The sequence below is a fragment of the Semicossyphus pulcher genome, unplaced genomic scaffold (genome assembly GCF_022749685.1).
Source record: "Semicossyphus pulcher isolate SPU_LCO1_2020_fin unplaced genomic scaffold, fSemPul1.0.p SCAF_12, whole genome shotgun sequence".
NCBI classification, from domain to species: domain Eukaryota; kingdom Metazoa; phylum Chordata; class Actinopteri; order Labriformes; family Labridae; genus Semicossyphus; species Semicossyphus pulcher.
Genome location: NW_027211626.1, coordinates 18,597,571 through 18,613,952, shown reverse-complemented (window position 1 = coordinate 18,613,952; position 16,382 = coordinate 18,597,571). Strand labels below are relative to the sequence as shown.

Below are 16,382 nucleotides of genomic sequence, written 5' to 3'. Positions count from 1 at the left end.
TTTAAAATAGTTTTGATATGAACATTACAATAGTTTCAGAGCCTTGTTGTTAAAAATATATTGGAACAAATTTAGACAATATTAGATAATACTGTATATCAAGAGGGAAACTGTTGTGCATGTATGTTGATGTTGTGGTATTAAATTGAAAATTGAAATAATATTTAATCACTATTTAGCCTTTTTATTACAGTGTAAAAGTTCTGAAATTCATAAAAAACTAAAATATTGCTATCTTTTTGTTTTTAAAACAACTGTAGCCCAACTTATACAGGAGTGTTGATGCAGATCCTGAAATTCAGTGTCTGAAAACATTGTAATAATTTGATAACATAGCAGGTTAATATAACTTTAGAACAGGTCTGCAATTTAATCTTGCAAAATGTTTAAATAGGTTAAAATTTGGGTATTTCATGACATAAAAATATTGTTCTCTATTTGTTTAGGTTTGAGACAGACAACCTCCATAGATGATTGTTTATTTAGGCAGCTTTTGATCTAGCAGAATAGTTTTACTGTTATCTTTTTACCAAGCTACTAAACACCATTCATTTAATACATAAATATGTCATTTTATGTACAGAGAGTAAACATCTCAATATAGTAAATTTCAACTGTATTCAAAGAATATGGTTGGAATACAAAGTGTAAATACAACTCTCAAGAGTAAGAAAATATAATAATCTAGGAAGAATCAATCAAGTACATCATGGCGTTCAGCCAGTGTCACAGGGCAACTTTAAGTTGTCTAAACCCAAACATCTTTTCAGAAATTCCATACAGTGTTTAAATCTGTATTGATGGTATCTCTAACACATAAGCAAAATCCCAAGTGCGGCCAATCAGTTTTACTGTGTTTAGTTTTTTTGTTATTCATGCAGAACATTTCAGCAGAGGTGTGTGTGTGTGTGTGTGTGTGTGTGTGCATGTACAGGAGTCTTTTAAGCAGGAACTTTATGCTTATTCAGGAAACTGTGGTTGCATTAAGGTTTTAGAGAGATGCTCTCTGTGAGGATCTGTCCTCTCTGTCAGGTACAGTTCCTTTATGTGGTTACACATCAGTCTGCTCGATGGTGGTTTGGTGAAAGTGGTCTGGAAAATGGGTTACCAATTACGCTTTTTTTTTTTTTTTTTTTACTTCTCTATAAAGAGAGTCTCGTAAACTGACCTTTAAGTCATGTCTGCAGGAAGCAGCAGATGTGTTTTCTAAGTGCTGCAGTTGTCAGTGATCAGACAGTCTGCAGCTGGTACAGCTTGGCTCCTTTCTTCAGCAGGAAACCCTGTTCGTTAAGGGAACTCACCAGACCTTCAAAATCCATCACCTGGAAGGAATCAACCAAGGAATAAAGAAAAGATCCAGCATGTGTACAATGATGGTGTGTTTAGTGAAGCACAGATTACTTAATTTCTTGAAAATTAAACGAGGTGTTTGTGCCTTTTATATGTGTTAGTCTGGCCAAATGTTAGCCAGACTAACACATGGCCAATTGTTATTAAAAAGTACTTGTATTTCAGTGCATCTGAATGCTTTCACCTTGATGTTCAGTCTGTCGGCCATCGATCGAAGCATCTGAAGGTCAAACTGCTTCTGACTGGTTCTCTGTGCATGCAAGTGCAGAGCGTTGACCAGCCGTTTTGCAGCGCTGCGCTGACTCATGCCTGACCCGAGCTGAGAGCGCTCAAAGTCCAGATTGCCCAGACCATCTGAGTATGTATCAGCCAGACTGCAAAACAAAAACAGACACACATAGGGAGAGAGAAAATATAGCATCTCAATATCAGGACTGCATAACTACAATATATGATGGGTTTTCTTACTGGATGTCATAAGTTATTACTTACATTGCACAAAGTACATAGCTTTGTAATTTTTAGTTTCTCTATATTATGATGCAAATAAATATAAAGGCCTGTAAACATCTGTTAAAGGCCAAAGATGAACTGAACAAACAAATGATGCTTTTACACTGGTGAGAGCAAAACCTGTTATGTATCCAAAAATCGAATTACCTGCTTTTCTCCGTCTTTTGTGATAGTAAACTGAATAACTTAAAGCTTTTGCTCATTTTTATACCTAACTATTATTAGACGAACACAGAAAATAATTTGCAATGATTGATAATTGAGTATTTGGTAGCACAACCCTACTGCACACAAAGACTCCTGTAGTGGCACCTGTGTTTCATGATCTCCACCACATCCTCAGCATCACTCTTGGTAGCCGTCTCTCTGAGGTCCAACCTGGCTCTTGCCTGAACAAAAAACACACAGTCAAACACATACCATAAAATTCGGTGTATAAGACGCATATTTAATACTTTATTTTTTTCATCTAAAAAGTGGGTTGCGTCCTATATACAGGTGTGACCAATATACCAGTATAAAATGCAGAGAAAGGTATGTTATTGTGTTACAGTATTTTACCCAGACGATAACGCTATTTACGGTAAGTATCAGGACCGTAGTGGAGAAAAGATAAGCACACACACATCTATCGTTTCCTTCTAACTTCACATAGGAAAAAGACATAGACACATAAAAACTTTGCGCTGGCTGTATGCTGAGAAAATAGCAGAAAAAAAAACATGTTGCTGTTGATACACCAAACATGCAGAAACCTACCTCAGTAAGCCTAATCAGAGACTCAAGTTGTCGTGTGGTGATGGGCGTGGAATCAGCAGAGTGAGCCTGGGATCTCAGAGACAGGTAGAAGTCCTGAAGTATCTGTGCTGCCTCAGGAGACAGAGTGGGATGGACATACTGCCGAGCGTAGCTGATATACTTCCTCAACAAACATGCTGGAATGGGATCAGCACTTTCTCCAGCAGGAATCTTGGCACGGATTGCATAAATATCAAGGATTTTTAAACATAACAATTCTCTAATTATGGAGTTCGGTCATTTTTTACCTGCAGACGTTCAGACAGCGGCATGTCTGAGTGCTCTAGTAAGACAGACGTCTCTAGTTCACTGTTTGTCCTGGTAACTATGGCGCTGCTTGTCCGGCCTTTTCCTGCCCTGTTTGCCATGACGTGCTCTGACAGGCGGCGGTCATGTGACTCATCTGGGATGTCCAGGAGGAGGAAGACGACATCGAATCGCGAGAGAAGAGCCGAGCCCATTCTGAAGATAAGAAAGCATAACTGTAAGGACAACTCTATCACTTGTACATTTACACAGACAGTAATATTCTCTAGCAGTTGCTAAAGACAAATATGAATTAAGGGACTGTTGAGCTCACTTACTTCAGATTTTCAGACACAGTCTTTCCTCTGTTGTAATGTCCTCCAGTGGGGTTCGCAGCAGCAACAACTGATGTTCTGGCAGGAAGAGAGGAAACTATCCCAGCCTTAGCCAGACTCACAGACTGCTGCTCCATAGCTTCCAGCAGAGCCTGCTGCTGGCTGCCTAACTTATCAAACTCATCAATGCAGCACAGACCTACAGAGAACAGACAGATGAGACAGAGGGCAGGAGAAGAAGACGATGATTATAGAACATTATGAGACAAGTGAGAGATGGGGGGTAAATATTCAAAAAGTGACTCCAACACAGTGTGGGCTACAGTAATGCCTGTACCTGCTAGGACCTCAAGGCTACTTAAAAAACAATATACATTATGTATACAAGAAGGCACAAATACACTTTTTATAACAATGTTCCCACTCTCTTTCTAACCTTGGTCAGCCAGCACCAAGGCTCCAGCCTCAAGGGCATAATCCCCTGTTCCTGCGTCTCGTGATAGACTCACTGTTAATCCTAAAGAAAACAAACATTTAATATTAAAATTCCAACTTGATTACTGCTTTAAAAGACGTGAATAAATGATCAGGATGTAATCACCAACGGCACTTTTAGGACAACATAGGAGAGCATTACTTTAAGAGAATTTACCTGTGGTGCTTGCGCTGTTGCCACATACATAGATTCCTCTGGGAGCCACATTACATATTGCCTACACACAAAACACATATGAACATGTAAGTATTAAAGTTGCAATTAACCCCTGGAAAAAGCCACTGTCAGTCAAAGCTGGTGTTCTCTGTAATCGATAGAGAAATTGGCGCCAAAGAGCGATATTGCATTTTTTCATACCATAATGGCATTAGCTCCCCATAATAGCATGATAGGACTGAGGCTGAAAATTGGCAAACTGGCCCTTTAAGATGACAGTAACACACTGAGATGGGGTCTTAGACCAACATATCATTTCACACAACTTCACAAAGTAAACTAGCATTAAAACCTAGGCTAAAGAGTGACAAAATTACATGGTTGGCTGTTTTATGACTCATCTCTGACAGATGTTACTTATCTATTCTAAGTTTTCAGTATGTTTTCTGTGTTACCTGTAACATCTGACTCTTTCCCAGTCCAGGGTCTCCCACCATCAGGATATGTGGGTCTCCTCTAACTGGGACACTGTTCTTGTCTGTGTGTTTCTGTCGGCCTCCAAACAACGCTAAGGCGAGAGCAGCTTTCACCAGCTGGGGACACAGAAGAATACAGGGTGTTGGGCTGAACTTTTATTATAACAAATAAAGTAAAAAGATAGCGAATGCCTCATTTACCAGATGTGAATGACAGCCCTCTATATTGTCAAAGTATTTCTTTCCCACATGCAAGGGAAATACTGTTGGTGTTCTTACTCTTGTTAAGAGTGAAGAGCATTGCACAACTCACCAGGTGGCCGTAGATGGCAGGACACAAAGAGCTGAAAGAGGAGAGATCAGAGTGTTTAATGGCTTGGTATGAGTTTACAGCAAAGTGCCGTAAAGTCTGCACCCACAGCAACAGCCTTATAAGGCTCTAAGACTTATTACATAACACAAAACAAAACTGTTACATTAATGAAAAATGGTACAAGAAATTCATAGATCCTTAATCACTGGGACAAGTTTTTCCTAAGGTGGTGATAGAAGGCATTTTGTTACCTACAAGGTCATACAGGAGCCATTTGTCTGCTCATCTTTAATGATTTTTCTGGCTTCAGTTGTAAACTCAGATCAGCTGTGCAATGCAAATCAGAAATCAACTGTGTTTTTTACAGATTGTTGGACACTCTTATATTTACTTATTTATGTTTTATTTAAGGTCCCACATTGGCCATATTGTTCAAACTCTGGTTTGGGTCATATTAAACATTGATATTTTAAAGAAAATGAGCTTAGTTATTAAACTAAGTTATTTAAACAGTAAACATGTAGTATTGTGGGTGATAAATGTCTTACTGTACTATGAGTCTCAGCAGGTCAGGCTGTGACTGGATCTCCTGGACGGCATACAGCTCCTTCAGACTGAACTCCTCCCCTCCAGATTGTTCCTCATGCGATCCTCCTGACCCCTGGCCTGACTTTGACTGCTGACCTTCACATCAAGAGGAAATATCACCTTTATTATCTTATATTAAAAAGAAATATGACTGCTACGAGTAATAATAAGAGTCCAACTTAAAATACAAAAGCTTCATTACCTTTAGAATTACTGACTGAAGTGGCATCAAGGTAGAGGAGGAACATACACTGATCCTTATTCCCCCGGGTAGTACCTGCATACATATAGTGTGGGTAATCCGTACTTAAATATAGTTTTGTAGTTTTATTTTATATATACTGGATGTAGTTAAGATTCTTACAAATCACTACATAACAGCAAAAGGAAATTAGTGTTTAGGATGTGTGTGTGTGTTTGTACCATCATTGGTAACTCGAACTATCCCCGTCACTGTAACTGTGTCTCCAGGGACGCAGCTGTCACAGAGGTCAGAGGTCAGGTGACACTCCACGGTGCGCGGAATCCGTCCAGTCTCCCTCTGCTCCCCGCCAATCAACTCCTGCACCCTGACGTAGCACAAAAATGACCAAAGAAGCATGTAAATTAAGGCTCAGGATTGGTGCTACACTTGCACTTATGCATGAAAACATTCGGAGACAAGCTGTAAAGTAAATAGGGTATTACACTTAATAGCAGAGATTAACAGCTATAACAACATTTTGTGAAACTGTTGATAAATAAGATTGGGAAAAGTCAATTTTGCATGCTAACCAGATGCAGTAGCTGCCATACTGATACAGAAGTTATTTCTTTCTATGTCCTCCTAAGATGGCTAAGATATAGTGAGCAAAAATGGATGATTTAACGTCCCAGAGCTCTCAGAACCCTTGTATCTAAAATTGCAATTTGCAATTATTTTAGCCTCACCCGTTATCACTGCTGAAAGTGCATTTATAAACATACATATATGTCACACTTACTTTATGATCTGCCAGTCTACAGTGTGAGTAAGAGGAGAACTCCTGCAGGGGACGAAGGAACGACTGCGACACTCTGGCTCGATACACTAGATGATAAAAGTCATGTTAACACACAAACATATACATTTTAAAGTTCATTTCTAAAACTAACTTTTGGAAATATTACATAAAAGATGTTGCAGGAAAAAAAGGATTATTTGCATCTGTATGTGTACCTTGATAGGAGTAGCGTATTTGCCATGCTGCAGTGGCAGAGATAGTGTGTGCGAGCTGCCCAGGCACCTGAAGGCCATCCTAGTGCACAGAGGTCTGATGTTGCTCACTCTAACCACTGTCCCCCTCACACACACCAGCCGACCGAACACGCTGGCACGCAACATCCGCAACGGAGTCACCGGGTCGTAGTTATAGAGCCTGTGGATGATTCACACAAATAAAGTCATCTTCATTTATCGCTGGTAGATGTACATACTGTGCTGCACGGTGTGCTCTACCTCGCACTAATGTGAGGGATGTTGATGATGGGTGTAGCGACAGGAAGTTCTTCACTTTGCAGCTCAGCAGCTTGTTTCTCCAGATCTTTTGTCAAAACCTAAAACATACATATTCACACACACACTATTAGTTTGCTATTTGATCTCTCAGTGGAGCAGCTCCTTTTAGATTTAGATTTTTTCTAATTTCTAATGACAGATATTGTGAATAATTGCATGCTAAGAATTCATTTTAACATGCTTTAAATAATAAAATATTAAATGGCTTATGAGTTTAAAATATACAATGCACATAACTGGTAGGTATAGGTCCTTAAAGACTGTTATTTGTAGATTGAATTGTTCAGATATCATTACAAAGAGCATAAAATGCCTCTGATGCTGCCTAAATTACAGTATTGAATACATATGACTATGCACTGATCCGATACTTTAATTTATTAGTGCCAGAAAACCTACTTGTTAATATTAATTCATAGAGTGGCAAAGAAGAACTGATTTCAGGTCATTTACCATGTGACAGCAAACAACAACAGCGCAGTTCCTGCTGACAGAGTATTGTTAATTAAAGCTAGCAAAATGCCGAGAATCAAAATTAGCTAGACACTATATGATGCAGTTTCCCAATAAAGTCAATGTCTCTTTGAAGATCTTCAGTGGACACGAGAGAGATATGTTCAGTTTCGGTTATTACAGACTGACCATTCTTTCTATGTTTGTATTTGTTCATGTGTTAGAAAAGTGTTGAACCTGAGCCAGACAATACAATAATGATGGCAATCATAACACATCCATATAGGGCAGGGGTTCTCAAACTGTTTGCTACAGGAAGATGAAAATATTTTCAAGCCCCCCTACCCCTCACCATACTCATCAACACAGAAACATACATCCATATACACTAACACACGCTATCAGACACGTGCTGCTTCTTGATATCTTCTGACATGTCATAAATGCACCTCACAATGGTGTTGTTGTCAGAGGGATGGCCTTAAGTTTGCTCACTGTTGCTTCATCAATCAAAGGTGAAACCACAATAGCTGAAGGTAGTATTAATTCCTCAGCTATAGTGTGCAGCTTTTTACACGAAGCAACTCTGTAAGCTACTTTTTTAAGAGGCCAGTTGAGCTTTTGATGGCACAGATGCAACTTCAGTAAAGTCACTCTGTTAGGCACGACAGTTGAGTATAGGGCTGAACCATAAATCGTTTAACAATCGCAATCACGATGTGCGCATGTGCAATAGTCACATCGCAGGACGTGCGATAGTGAGGCAAGTTAACTGAAACATGTAAAGCTGCTGCTGTATTGTTACTTGGTGCAAAAGGCAGCTTTTAGGTCCCTCTATAAGCGGCACCTCATCCTGATGCTGGTTAACACTGTGGCTACATAAACGGAATGTTCACAGAGGGGACGTGCTGCAGAGTGTTTACTTTTAGCGGCTCTACCTGCAGCACACACACGCCGCAAGTGGGGGGGGTGTTGTTTCGTTTGAAGAAAATAGACTTAAAAGTCCAAATAATACAACATACAACAACATCAAGGCACAAAAATGTCCTGCTCCTGTCTGGTAAAAAAAGACTTGTTTGGCTTCATGCTGTAACAAGCTAATACTCTGAGGCACACCAACACTGGTCTCTCTTCATTACCCAGAGAGATGTGATTGTTGTGATACAGATCATTTTTAATTGCACTGATACTGGATACATGTTGGTATAGGCAGATCTGCATGTTCAGGTATCCAAAGAGAAAAACTGGTATCCAGACAAATTTTGTGTGTGTGTTTGTGTGTGTGTGTGTGTGTGTGTGTGTGTACCTGGTGAATAGCCACGCCCAAACAGTTTAGCATGACCTCTGGCTGTTCCTTCAGCTCTGTGGTCAGATTAGGAAGTGCTTTACACACGGCTTTGTCTCCAGTGAGATCTGCATAATCCACCAGAACACTTCCCTGGCGCTCAATCTCATCCTGTGAATAAAAACATGAATAGATACATTGACAATACCTGAAGTTTATTAAACAGAAAGCTACATAAGCAAAATGACTGACTGACCTTGTCATACAGTTGAATCTTGGAAGTGAAATATTTCTCAAACACTTTGATCTTCTGCACATTAGGTGCGCTCTGTATGAAGCCTGCACATAAAAATCCCATATTAAGACACATCACCGACACAGAAAAAGCAACATCATCATGACCATCATTATTATGTAACCTATTTCTACAGCATGCATTGTCATCGTGTGCAACAGAGTACCTTCTGTGAAGTAGAGAGTCCACCCTTTGTAAGGACACAAAATATCCAGAGTGGCCTGTATAGGGACTGAGGCAGTAAGGATTGTAAGTTACAAGTTCTCATGTTTAATTTTATTTACATTATATAATAATAACATTAGATATTGATATTTAATATGTCCTCAGGAAAGAGCCTTTCCCTAAGGTTGTTGATTTGTTTGTATCAAAATCCTTTTTTTTATTATTCTTGAAAGTTCTTCAAAATTAATTATTAGATCTATAAAATGGAAAAGCAAATGGAACTCACCTCTCTGATGGTTTCCCGATCCTCCTCCCCCAGCACCACCTCCACCTCTCCATCCTCCTGTTCCTCCCCCTCTCCATGGTCTACCCCTCCATCCTCCTCCTCCACCACCACCATCACCTCCTCTCCATCCTCCCCTGCCTCCTCTCCATCCACCACCTCCCCTCCACCCACCTCCACCTCCTCTCCATCTGCCGCCGCCGCCACTACCACCACCACTTCCTCTTCCTCCTCTTCTTTCACCACCACCTCCTCCTCCTCCTCCTCTCCCTCCCCTCCATGATCCTCTCCTGGACTCCTCTCCACTCATAACTTGAGACAAAAACAAAGAGAGCAGAACAAGAATATGAGTTACAGCAAAATAAAAAGACAGCATTTTCTTAAATTAACCACCTACTTGTATTTCACCAGTCAAATACATCAAAACCCCGGGCAGTGACAATGGCTTCTTCTCAAAAGTCAATTTAAAAAACTGTGAATTTATTGGCAACAGCTGAATGACCAATTTTAATTGGCTGAATTATACCTGTTGGACGAAAAGTTTAACGATTACTAACCGCTTACAATTTCGGCATATTAACTTTTACTTAGCATTCATCCATATAAGCAAAAGTTATAATTCAACTACTACGAGTTTAAGCTAGCTACCGTTACCGTCAAGAGAACTTTATGCCACCACCAACCATTAATGTTCCACGGGAAAGCATACCACGAACAAACACGGTAACTGAAACACAATTTAACGTTGCGTACTGAATAAGCTAACACAATGACGAATTTTGCAAAATTATCGACGTGCGTCATACTTTGTCTTAATTTTGCGAACCTCTTTCAACTTTGTCACTTTTAGAGTTTATATTTACGCCTAAAGTTCATGTTGTGTTAGCTAAATCATGTCTGTTACTACGGTAACGTTTTATAAAGTCTCCTGTTAAAATTCAATGATAAGTAACTGAAGGGTGACACCAACCTTTGTTTTGACCTAAAGTTTAGTGAAATAGTCCGACAACTGAAAAAAGTCCAGATTATTCTAGCTACATTAACTGAAAACGTTACACATGTATAAATGTTTACACCACACAGGTTGTCAAAGTTCCCTCCACTGACGTCGAAGCTTCTTCTTCTGTTATTATGTGCCACAGAACAGGTCCGCAGGCCTTTACTGCCCTCCAGAGGACACTGAAGCTACTACATGTAAGTCAAATCAAAAATATTGTAATATAAATCAGTAAAATACAGATACACCTTTGCTATTAAATTTTCTTTAAACGCGTCATGTCTGCTTTAGCAGACTGTCCCTGGCCCATTGTTTGGCTTACCTGTACAGTTGTAATGTAACGTTATCCAATAAACTACATGACAGATAAGATATTCTACAAAGATTGTAAATCACATTATTTTTTGTTGATACTGACAGGGAGTTATTACATTCACTCTTATTTACTTATAATTCCCATTTTGCATGTATTTGAGAATATCCATGTTTTATATATGTTCCTCTATTTCCTTTCTTTCTTATTTTTGCTTATTGTTATTAGGCTGCAATACTTACAGGCTAAAGGAAGTCATTTTTCATATCCAGATATTGAAATTATTAACACAAACATTTGAATTTTTAATCTTGATGACTGATTTAACTATTTCACATATGCATAAATTGAATAAAATTAGATGTTTGGGGGATTTTTTTGGTTGGATTTAAGTATGTATAAGATGGAGGGTCTGCCATTTGTATCAGAATGTTACACTAAAATCTAATACCCTGCCTACCCTAGTACCATCCAAGAGGGCACAAATCTTCCAAAGCATCAAGAATAGATATCACACAGTATTGAAGGATATAGACAATTACTGTTATACATTACAACAGTGACCTTCACTGAAAAGAGAATTGTTTACACTGCACTCTGCTGCCACCTTCTGGACATTTTGTGTCACTACAGTTTTTTTAAGCAAACATTTCTTGTTCACACAGGGGACATCAAATAGCCTACATATTTCTATCTTTCTGTCTATTATGTTCTTACAGTTTTCTCCTTAATCAACCTCTCTCTCAGTCTTTTTTACTCTCTATCTTTGTTCTAACACACCTCATTCCAATACCATTGTTAATAACACAGAGAATGCAGACATATGTGGGAGTGTTATAACAACTGTCTGGTCTTAATTTAGACAAAAACACACTCAAAAACAGGAAACTAGGATAAGTTGTGTTGTGTTGTGTTGTGTTGTGTTGTAAGGGTTTATTTGTTGGCAACAGGTAGACAATACACGCGCACACATGCATATGACGCTTATAATGCATCAAAGCAAACCACAGAAACACAAACTCTCCAGGGTTCTTGGGGGGGGGGAGAAGCATTCAACATACCCTTATTATCAACACTGGGATTTTGGTGTGTGTGGATGAGTGGGTTGATGTCTTCTTTCTCCCTTTCAATCTACCTCCACATACCCACAAACATTTGTTTTTCTATAAATTTAGGAACCTCACTGACAAAAATGAACCCAAGATTAAATTCTGCCCAAAGTCGGTGTTCAGAAGACAAAATGCAGTTTAGCATCTAGCCAGAGAGTACAACCACTTTAAAACTGAAATTGGTCCACACAAGGCAAATCTATGAGGGCACAAACACTCACACACACTCACAAACTCATTCAGGGGAGTGTTTTTTTGAGGGGACAGAAAGACAGAATGAACAAGGAGAAAAATCAATACCTGAACTACTGTGGCCTGGAGTAGTTAGCGGTAATAGCAGAGGGCTGAGAGGGATGGATGGGCACACGCACGCACACGCACATGCACACACAGTAAGTTGGTAATCTCAAAAACAGCTCTGGCAAGGGAAGCAGGCGTAGAAATAAAGACAGAGTGAGAGATATGTCTCCTTATTCCCCCCTATCATTATCTTCTTAACGCTGAGAAATGAAATTCTGTCTTGTCCTGTCTCTTCACACTCAGTTGTCTTTGTGATTTGATTTTTGTGAAGATATCTGGTGGTTTGTGGAGAGAGATGCAGGGCTGGAGGACCGCCACAGAGAGACAATGAGAGGCTGGCTGTGCCACCCAGCAAGGCATTTAATCTCCACTTGATCAATCAACAGCAAGGTTCCTTAAAAATCGATGTAAATTCAAGGCGATTTAGCAAACAAGAAGAGATTGGTTTTTAATATGGTTTGTTTTTCAGCCAGAGTTCATGACCCACAAGTTAAGTTGGTGGAGAGTCACTGCTGCTGGGGTTGTGACATTACAAGAGGAGCTATTGATTGTTTTGAAGAAGTCTGGGTGACAAGGTGAGAGTTTCATTCAAGGAGGCAAGTATATAAAAAGTGAGACTTTTTCACCTTAGCGATCCATCATTTTGGATGTTTGTTTCTTTAGCTGAGATGCTTCCTCTTAATGATTCAGCAAGAGGATATCTGTCCCCTTGTCCAATGACCCCACTGATTATAGGGTCATGATTCATAAAAAAGTAATTTCATCACCTACATTCACTTCATCCAGCACACAGCAGCCATTTTCCTCTGATGTCACACTCAAGGAAGGAAATGCTATTACGATGTGGTACCAGTGTGTTCCAGGTTTTAAGACGTATAAATGTAGAGAATCTGACATATTGTTATCATTTTACTACTTCTTCTCAAAGTCAATAGATAATAAAAAATTCAGAGCCATATTTGCCACATTTCAAGTAAAAAACACATATTTGATAACCCATTACCTGCTGTAAGGCCACAGCTAATGTTATCGTTCAACCACTTCCTAGCTTAACTTAGCTAGGATGTAAATTCTTAGCTAACATCACATCGTAATTTCAGAAGGGTTTGAATGTAATCCTCATTCCACAGGAACTTTGTTCTGTGAACAAATGGGGTTTGAACTTGGTCTCAGGTGACCTCCGTGCTCAAGCACGGAGACTGTATAAATGAGCACTAGCTCTTTGAGTCAATGGGGTTTGAGAATGAGTTTGTAAGTTCCGTTGTAACAGTATGTCGCTTCCTTTGAAGCTACAGTTACAGATGTTAAATTTTCACTAAATATCACCGTAGCTGGCCACCAAAATCTTTTTCTTAACACATATGAGGCAAAAAAATGAGCAACTCAGTGACTGAATCTTCATTCAAATTAGCTCTACAAAGCCTGAGTTAAATTATGGTTCGGACTTTTGCAAGTCAAGACCATGACTAGCCTACTCTACTGCACGGGAGAAAACCAATTGGATAACATGAGCTTTCAAAGCTTACTGCATACATAATGTTGTAACTCAATAGCTGCTTAAAACACTTTTAATGTGTGATAAGCAATTAACTATACAACTAAAAAAACCAACATCACACCTAATGTGTCGTCTGACTGTGTTGTTACACCTGACATTTTCTTATAGCTGTCGTCCAGATGTGTCATCTGTCTGCATCGTTATACCTGTCATCCTGATGTGTCATCTTACTGCGTCATTATAGCTGTCGTCCTGCTGTCTCGTCTTAATGCGTCATTATACCTGTCATCCTGGCTGTCATCTTACTGCGTCATTATAGGTGTTGGACAACAGCTATAATGACGCAGTCAGACGACACATCAGGATGACAGGTATAATGACGCAGTAAGACGACACATCAGGAAAACAGGTATAATGACGAAGTGAGACGACACATCAGGACGACAGGTATAACACATCAGGATGACTGGTATAATGACTTAGTAAGACGACACATCAGGATGACAGGTATAATGACGCAGTAAGTTGACACATCAGGACAAGTATAATGATATTCATTATTTCATTATACCTGTCTTTATACTGTCATTATGCAAGTCATCCTGATGTGTCGTATTACTGTGTAATTACACGTGCTGTTCTGGTTGTCATCTTACTGTGTCATTATACCTGTTGTCCTGATGTGTCGTCTTACTGCGTCATTATACCTGTTGTCCTGATGTGTCGTCTTACTGCGTCATTATACCTGTTGTCCTGGTTGTCATCTTACTGTGTCATTATAGGTGTTGTCCTAGTTGTCATCTTACTGCGTCATTATACCTGTTGTCCTGGTGTGTTGTCTTACTGCGTCATTATACGTGTTGTCTTGGTTGTCATCTTACTGTGTCATTATAGCTGTTGTCCTGATGTGTCATCTTACTGCGTCATTATACCTGTTGTCCTGGTTGTCATCTTACTGCGTCATTATACCTGTTGTCCTGGTTGTCATCTTACTGCGTCATTATAGCTGTCGTCCTGCTGTCTCGTCTTAATGCGTCATTATACCTGTTGTCCTGGCTGTCATCTTACTGTGTCATTATAGGACAACAGGACAACAGCTATAATGACGCAGTCAGACGACACATCAGGATGACAGGTATAATGACGCAGTAAGACGACACATCAGAAAAACAGGTATTATGACGAAATGAGACGACACATCAGGACGACAGGTATAACACATGAGGATGACTGGTATAATGAAGTAGTAAGACGACACATATGGACAACAGGTATAATGACGCAGTAAGATGACACATCAGGATGACAGGTATAATGACGCAGTAAGATGACACATCAGGACAAGTATAATGATATTCATTATTTCATTATACCTGTCTTTATACTGTCATTATGCCAGTCATCCTGATGTGTCGTCTTACTGTGTCATTACACGTGTCGTTCTGGTTGTCATCTTACTGTGTCATTATACCTGTTGTCCTGGCTGTCATCTTACTGCGTCATTATAGGACAACAGGACAACAGCTATAATGACGCAGTCAGACGACACATCAGGATGACAGGTATAATGACGCAGTAAGACGACACATCAGGAAAACAGGTATAATGACGAAGTGAGACGACACATCAGGACGACAGGTATAACACATCAGGATGACTGGTATAATGACGTAGTAAGACGACACATATGGACAACAGGTATAATGACGCAGTAAGACGACACATCAGGATGACAGGTATAATGACGCAGTAAGATGACACATCAGGACAAGTATAATGATATTCATTATTTCATTATACCTGTCTTTATACTGTCATTATGCCAGTCATCCTGATGTGTCGTCTTACTGTGTCATTACACGTGTCGTTCTGGTTGTCATCTTACTGTGTCATTATACCTGTTGTCCTGGCTGTCATCTTACTGCGTCATTATAGGACAACAGGACAACAGCTATAATGACGCAGTCAGACGACACATCAGGATGACAGGTATAATGACGCAGTAAGACGACACATCAGGAAGACAGGTATAATGACGAAGGGAGACGACACATCAGGACGACAGGTATAACACATCAGGATGACTGGTATAATGACGTAGTAAGACGACACATATGGACAACAGGTATAATGACGCAGTAAGACGACACATCAGGATGACAGGTATAATGACGCAGTAAGATGACACATCAGGACAAGTATAATGATATTCATTATTTCATGATACCTGGCTTTATACTGTCATTATGCCAGTCATCCTGATGTGTCGTCTTACTGTGTCATTACACGTGTCGTTCTGGTTGTCATCTTACTGTGTCATTATACCTGTTGTCCTGATGTGTCGTCTTACTGCGTCATTATACCTGTTGTCCTGATGTGTCGTCTTACTGCGTCATTATATCTGTTGTCCTGGTTGTCATCTTACTGTGTCATTATAGGTGTTGTCCTGGTTGTCATCTTACTGCGTCATTATACCTGTTGTCCTGGTGTGTCGTCTTACTGCGTCATTATACGTGTTGTCTTGGTTGTCATCTTACTGTGTCATTATAGCTGTTGTCCTGATGTGTCATCTTACTGCGTCATTATACCTGTTGTCCTGGTTGTCATCTTACTGCGTCATTATAAACTGTTGTCCTGGTTGTCATCTTACTCCATCATTATACCTGTTGTCCTGGTTGTCATCTTACTGTGTCATTATACCTGTTGTCCTGATGTGTCGTCTTACTGCGTCATTATACCTGTTGTCCTGGTTGTAATCTTACTGCGTCATTATACCTGTTGTCCTGGTTGTCATCTTACTGTGTCATTATACCTGTTGTCCTGATGTGTCGTCTTACTGCGTCATTATACCTGTTGTCCTGGTTGTCATCTTACTG

General features: G+C 39.7%; 1 protein-coding gene across 1 annotated transcript; it reads right to left on the bottom strand.

Moving 5' to 3' along the window:
• Positions 1 to 127: 127 nt before the first annotated feature.
• mcm8 (minichromosome maintenance 8 homologous recombination repair factor) lies at positions 128 to 9,864 on the bottom strand. The gene is made up of 21 exons (XM_069659070.1): positions 9,854 to 9,864; positions 9,289 to 9,584; positions 9,008 to 9,073; positions 8,803 to 8,885; positions 8,568 to 8,717; positions 6,749 to 6,846; positions 6,470 to 6,668; positions 6,255 to 6,340; positions 5,695 to 5,840; positions 5,474 to 5,548; positions 5,232 to 5,367; positions 4,684 to 4,714; positions 4,350 to 4,487; positions 3,895 to 3,955; positions 3,679 to 3,759; positions 3,246 to 3,441; positions 2,910 to 3,123; positions 2,623 to 2,832; positions 2,176 to 2,252; positions 1,535 to 1,724; positions 128 to 1,322 (listed from the first exon to the last, which is right to left on the bottom strand). Exons 1-21 carry the CDS (start codon positions 9,862 to 9,864, stop codon positions 1,230 to 1,232), a joined length of 2,637 nt encoding a protein of 878 aa, XP_069515171.1. The 3' UTR covers positions 128 to 1,229.
• Between the last annotated feature and the right edge of the window lie 6,518 nt (positions 9,865 to 16,382).

Excerpts from the sequence above, each read along its gene's own strand:
- mcm8 (XM_069659070.1), bottom strand. Across the intron at positions 6,669-6,748 it reads ATCCCTCACATTAGTGCGAG|GCTCTATAACTACGACCCGG; the intron begins GTAGAGCACACC and ends AATCATCCACAG. Across the intron at positions 3,760-3,894 it reads CAACAGCGCAAGCACCACAG|GATTAACAGTGAGTCTATCA; the intron begins GTAAATTCTCTT and ends TGTTTTCTTTAG.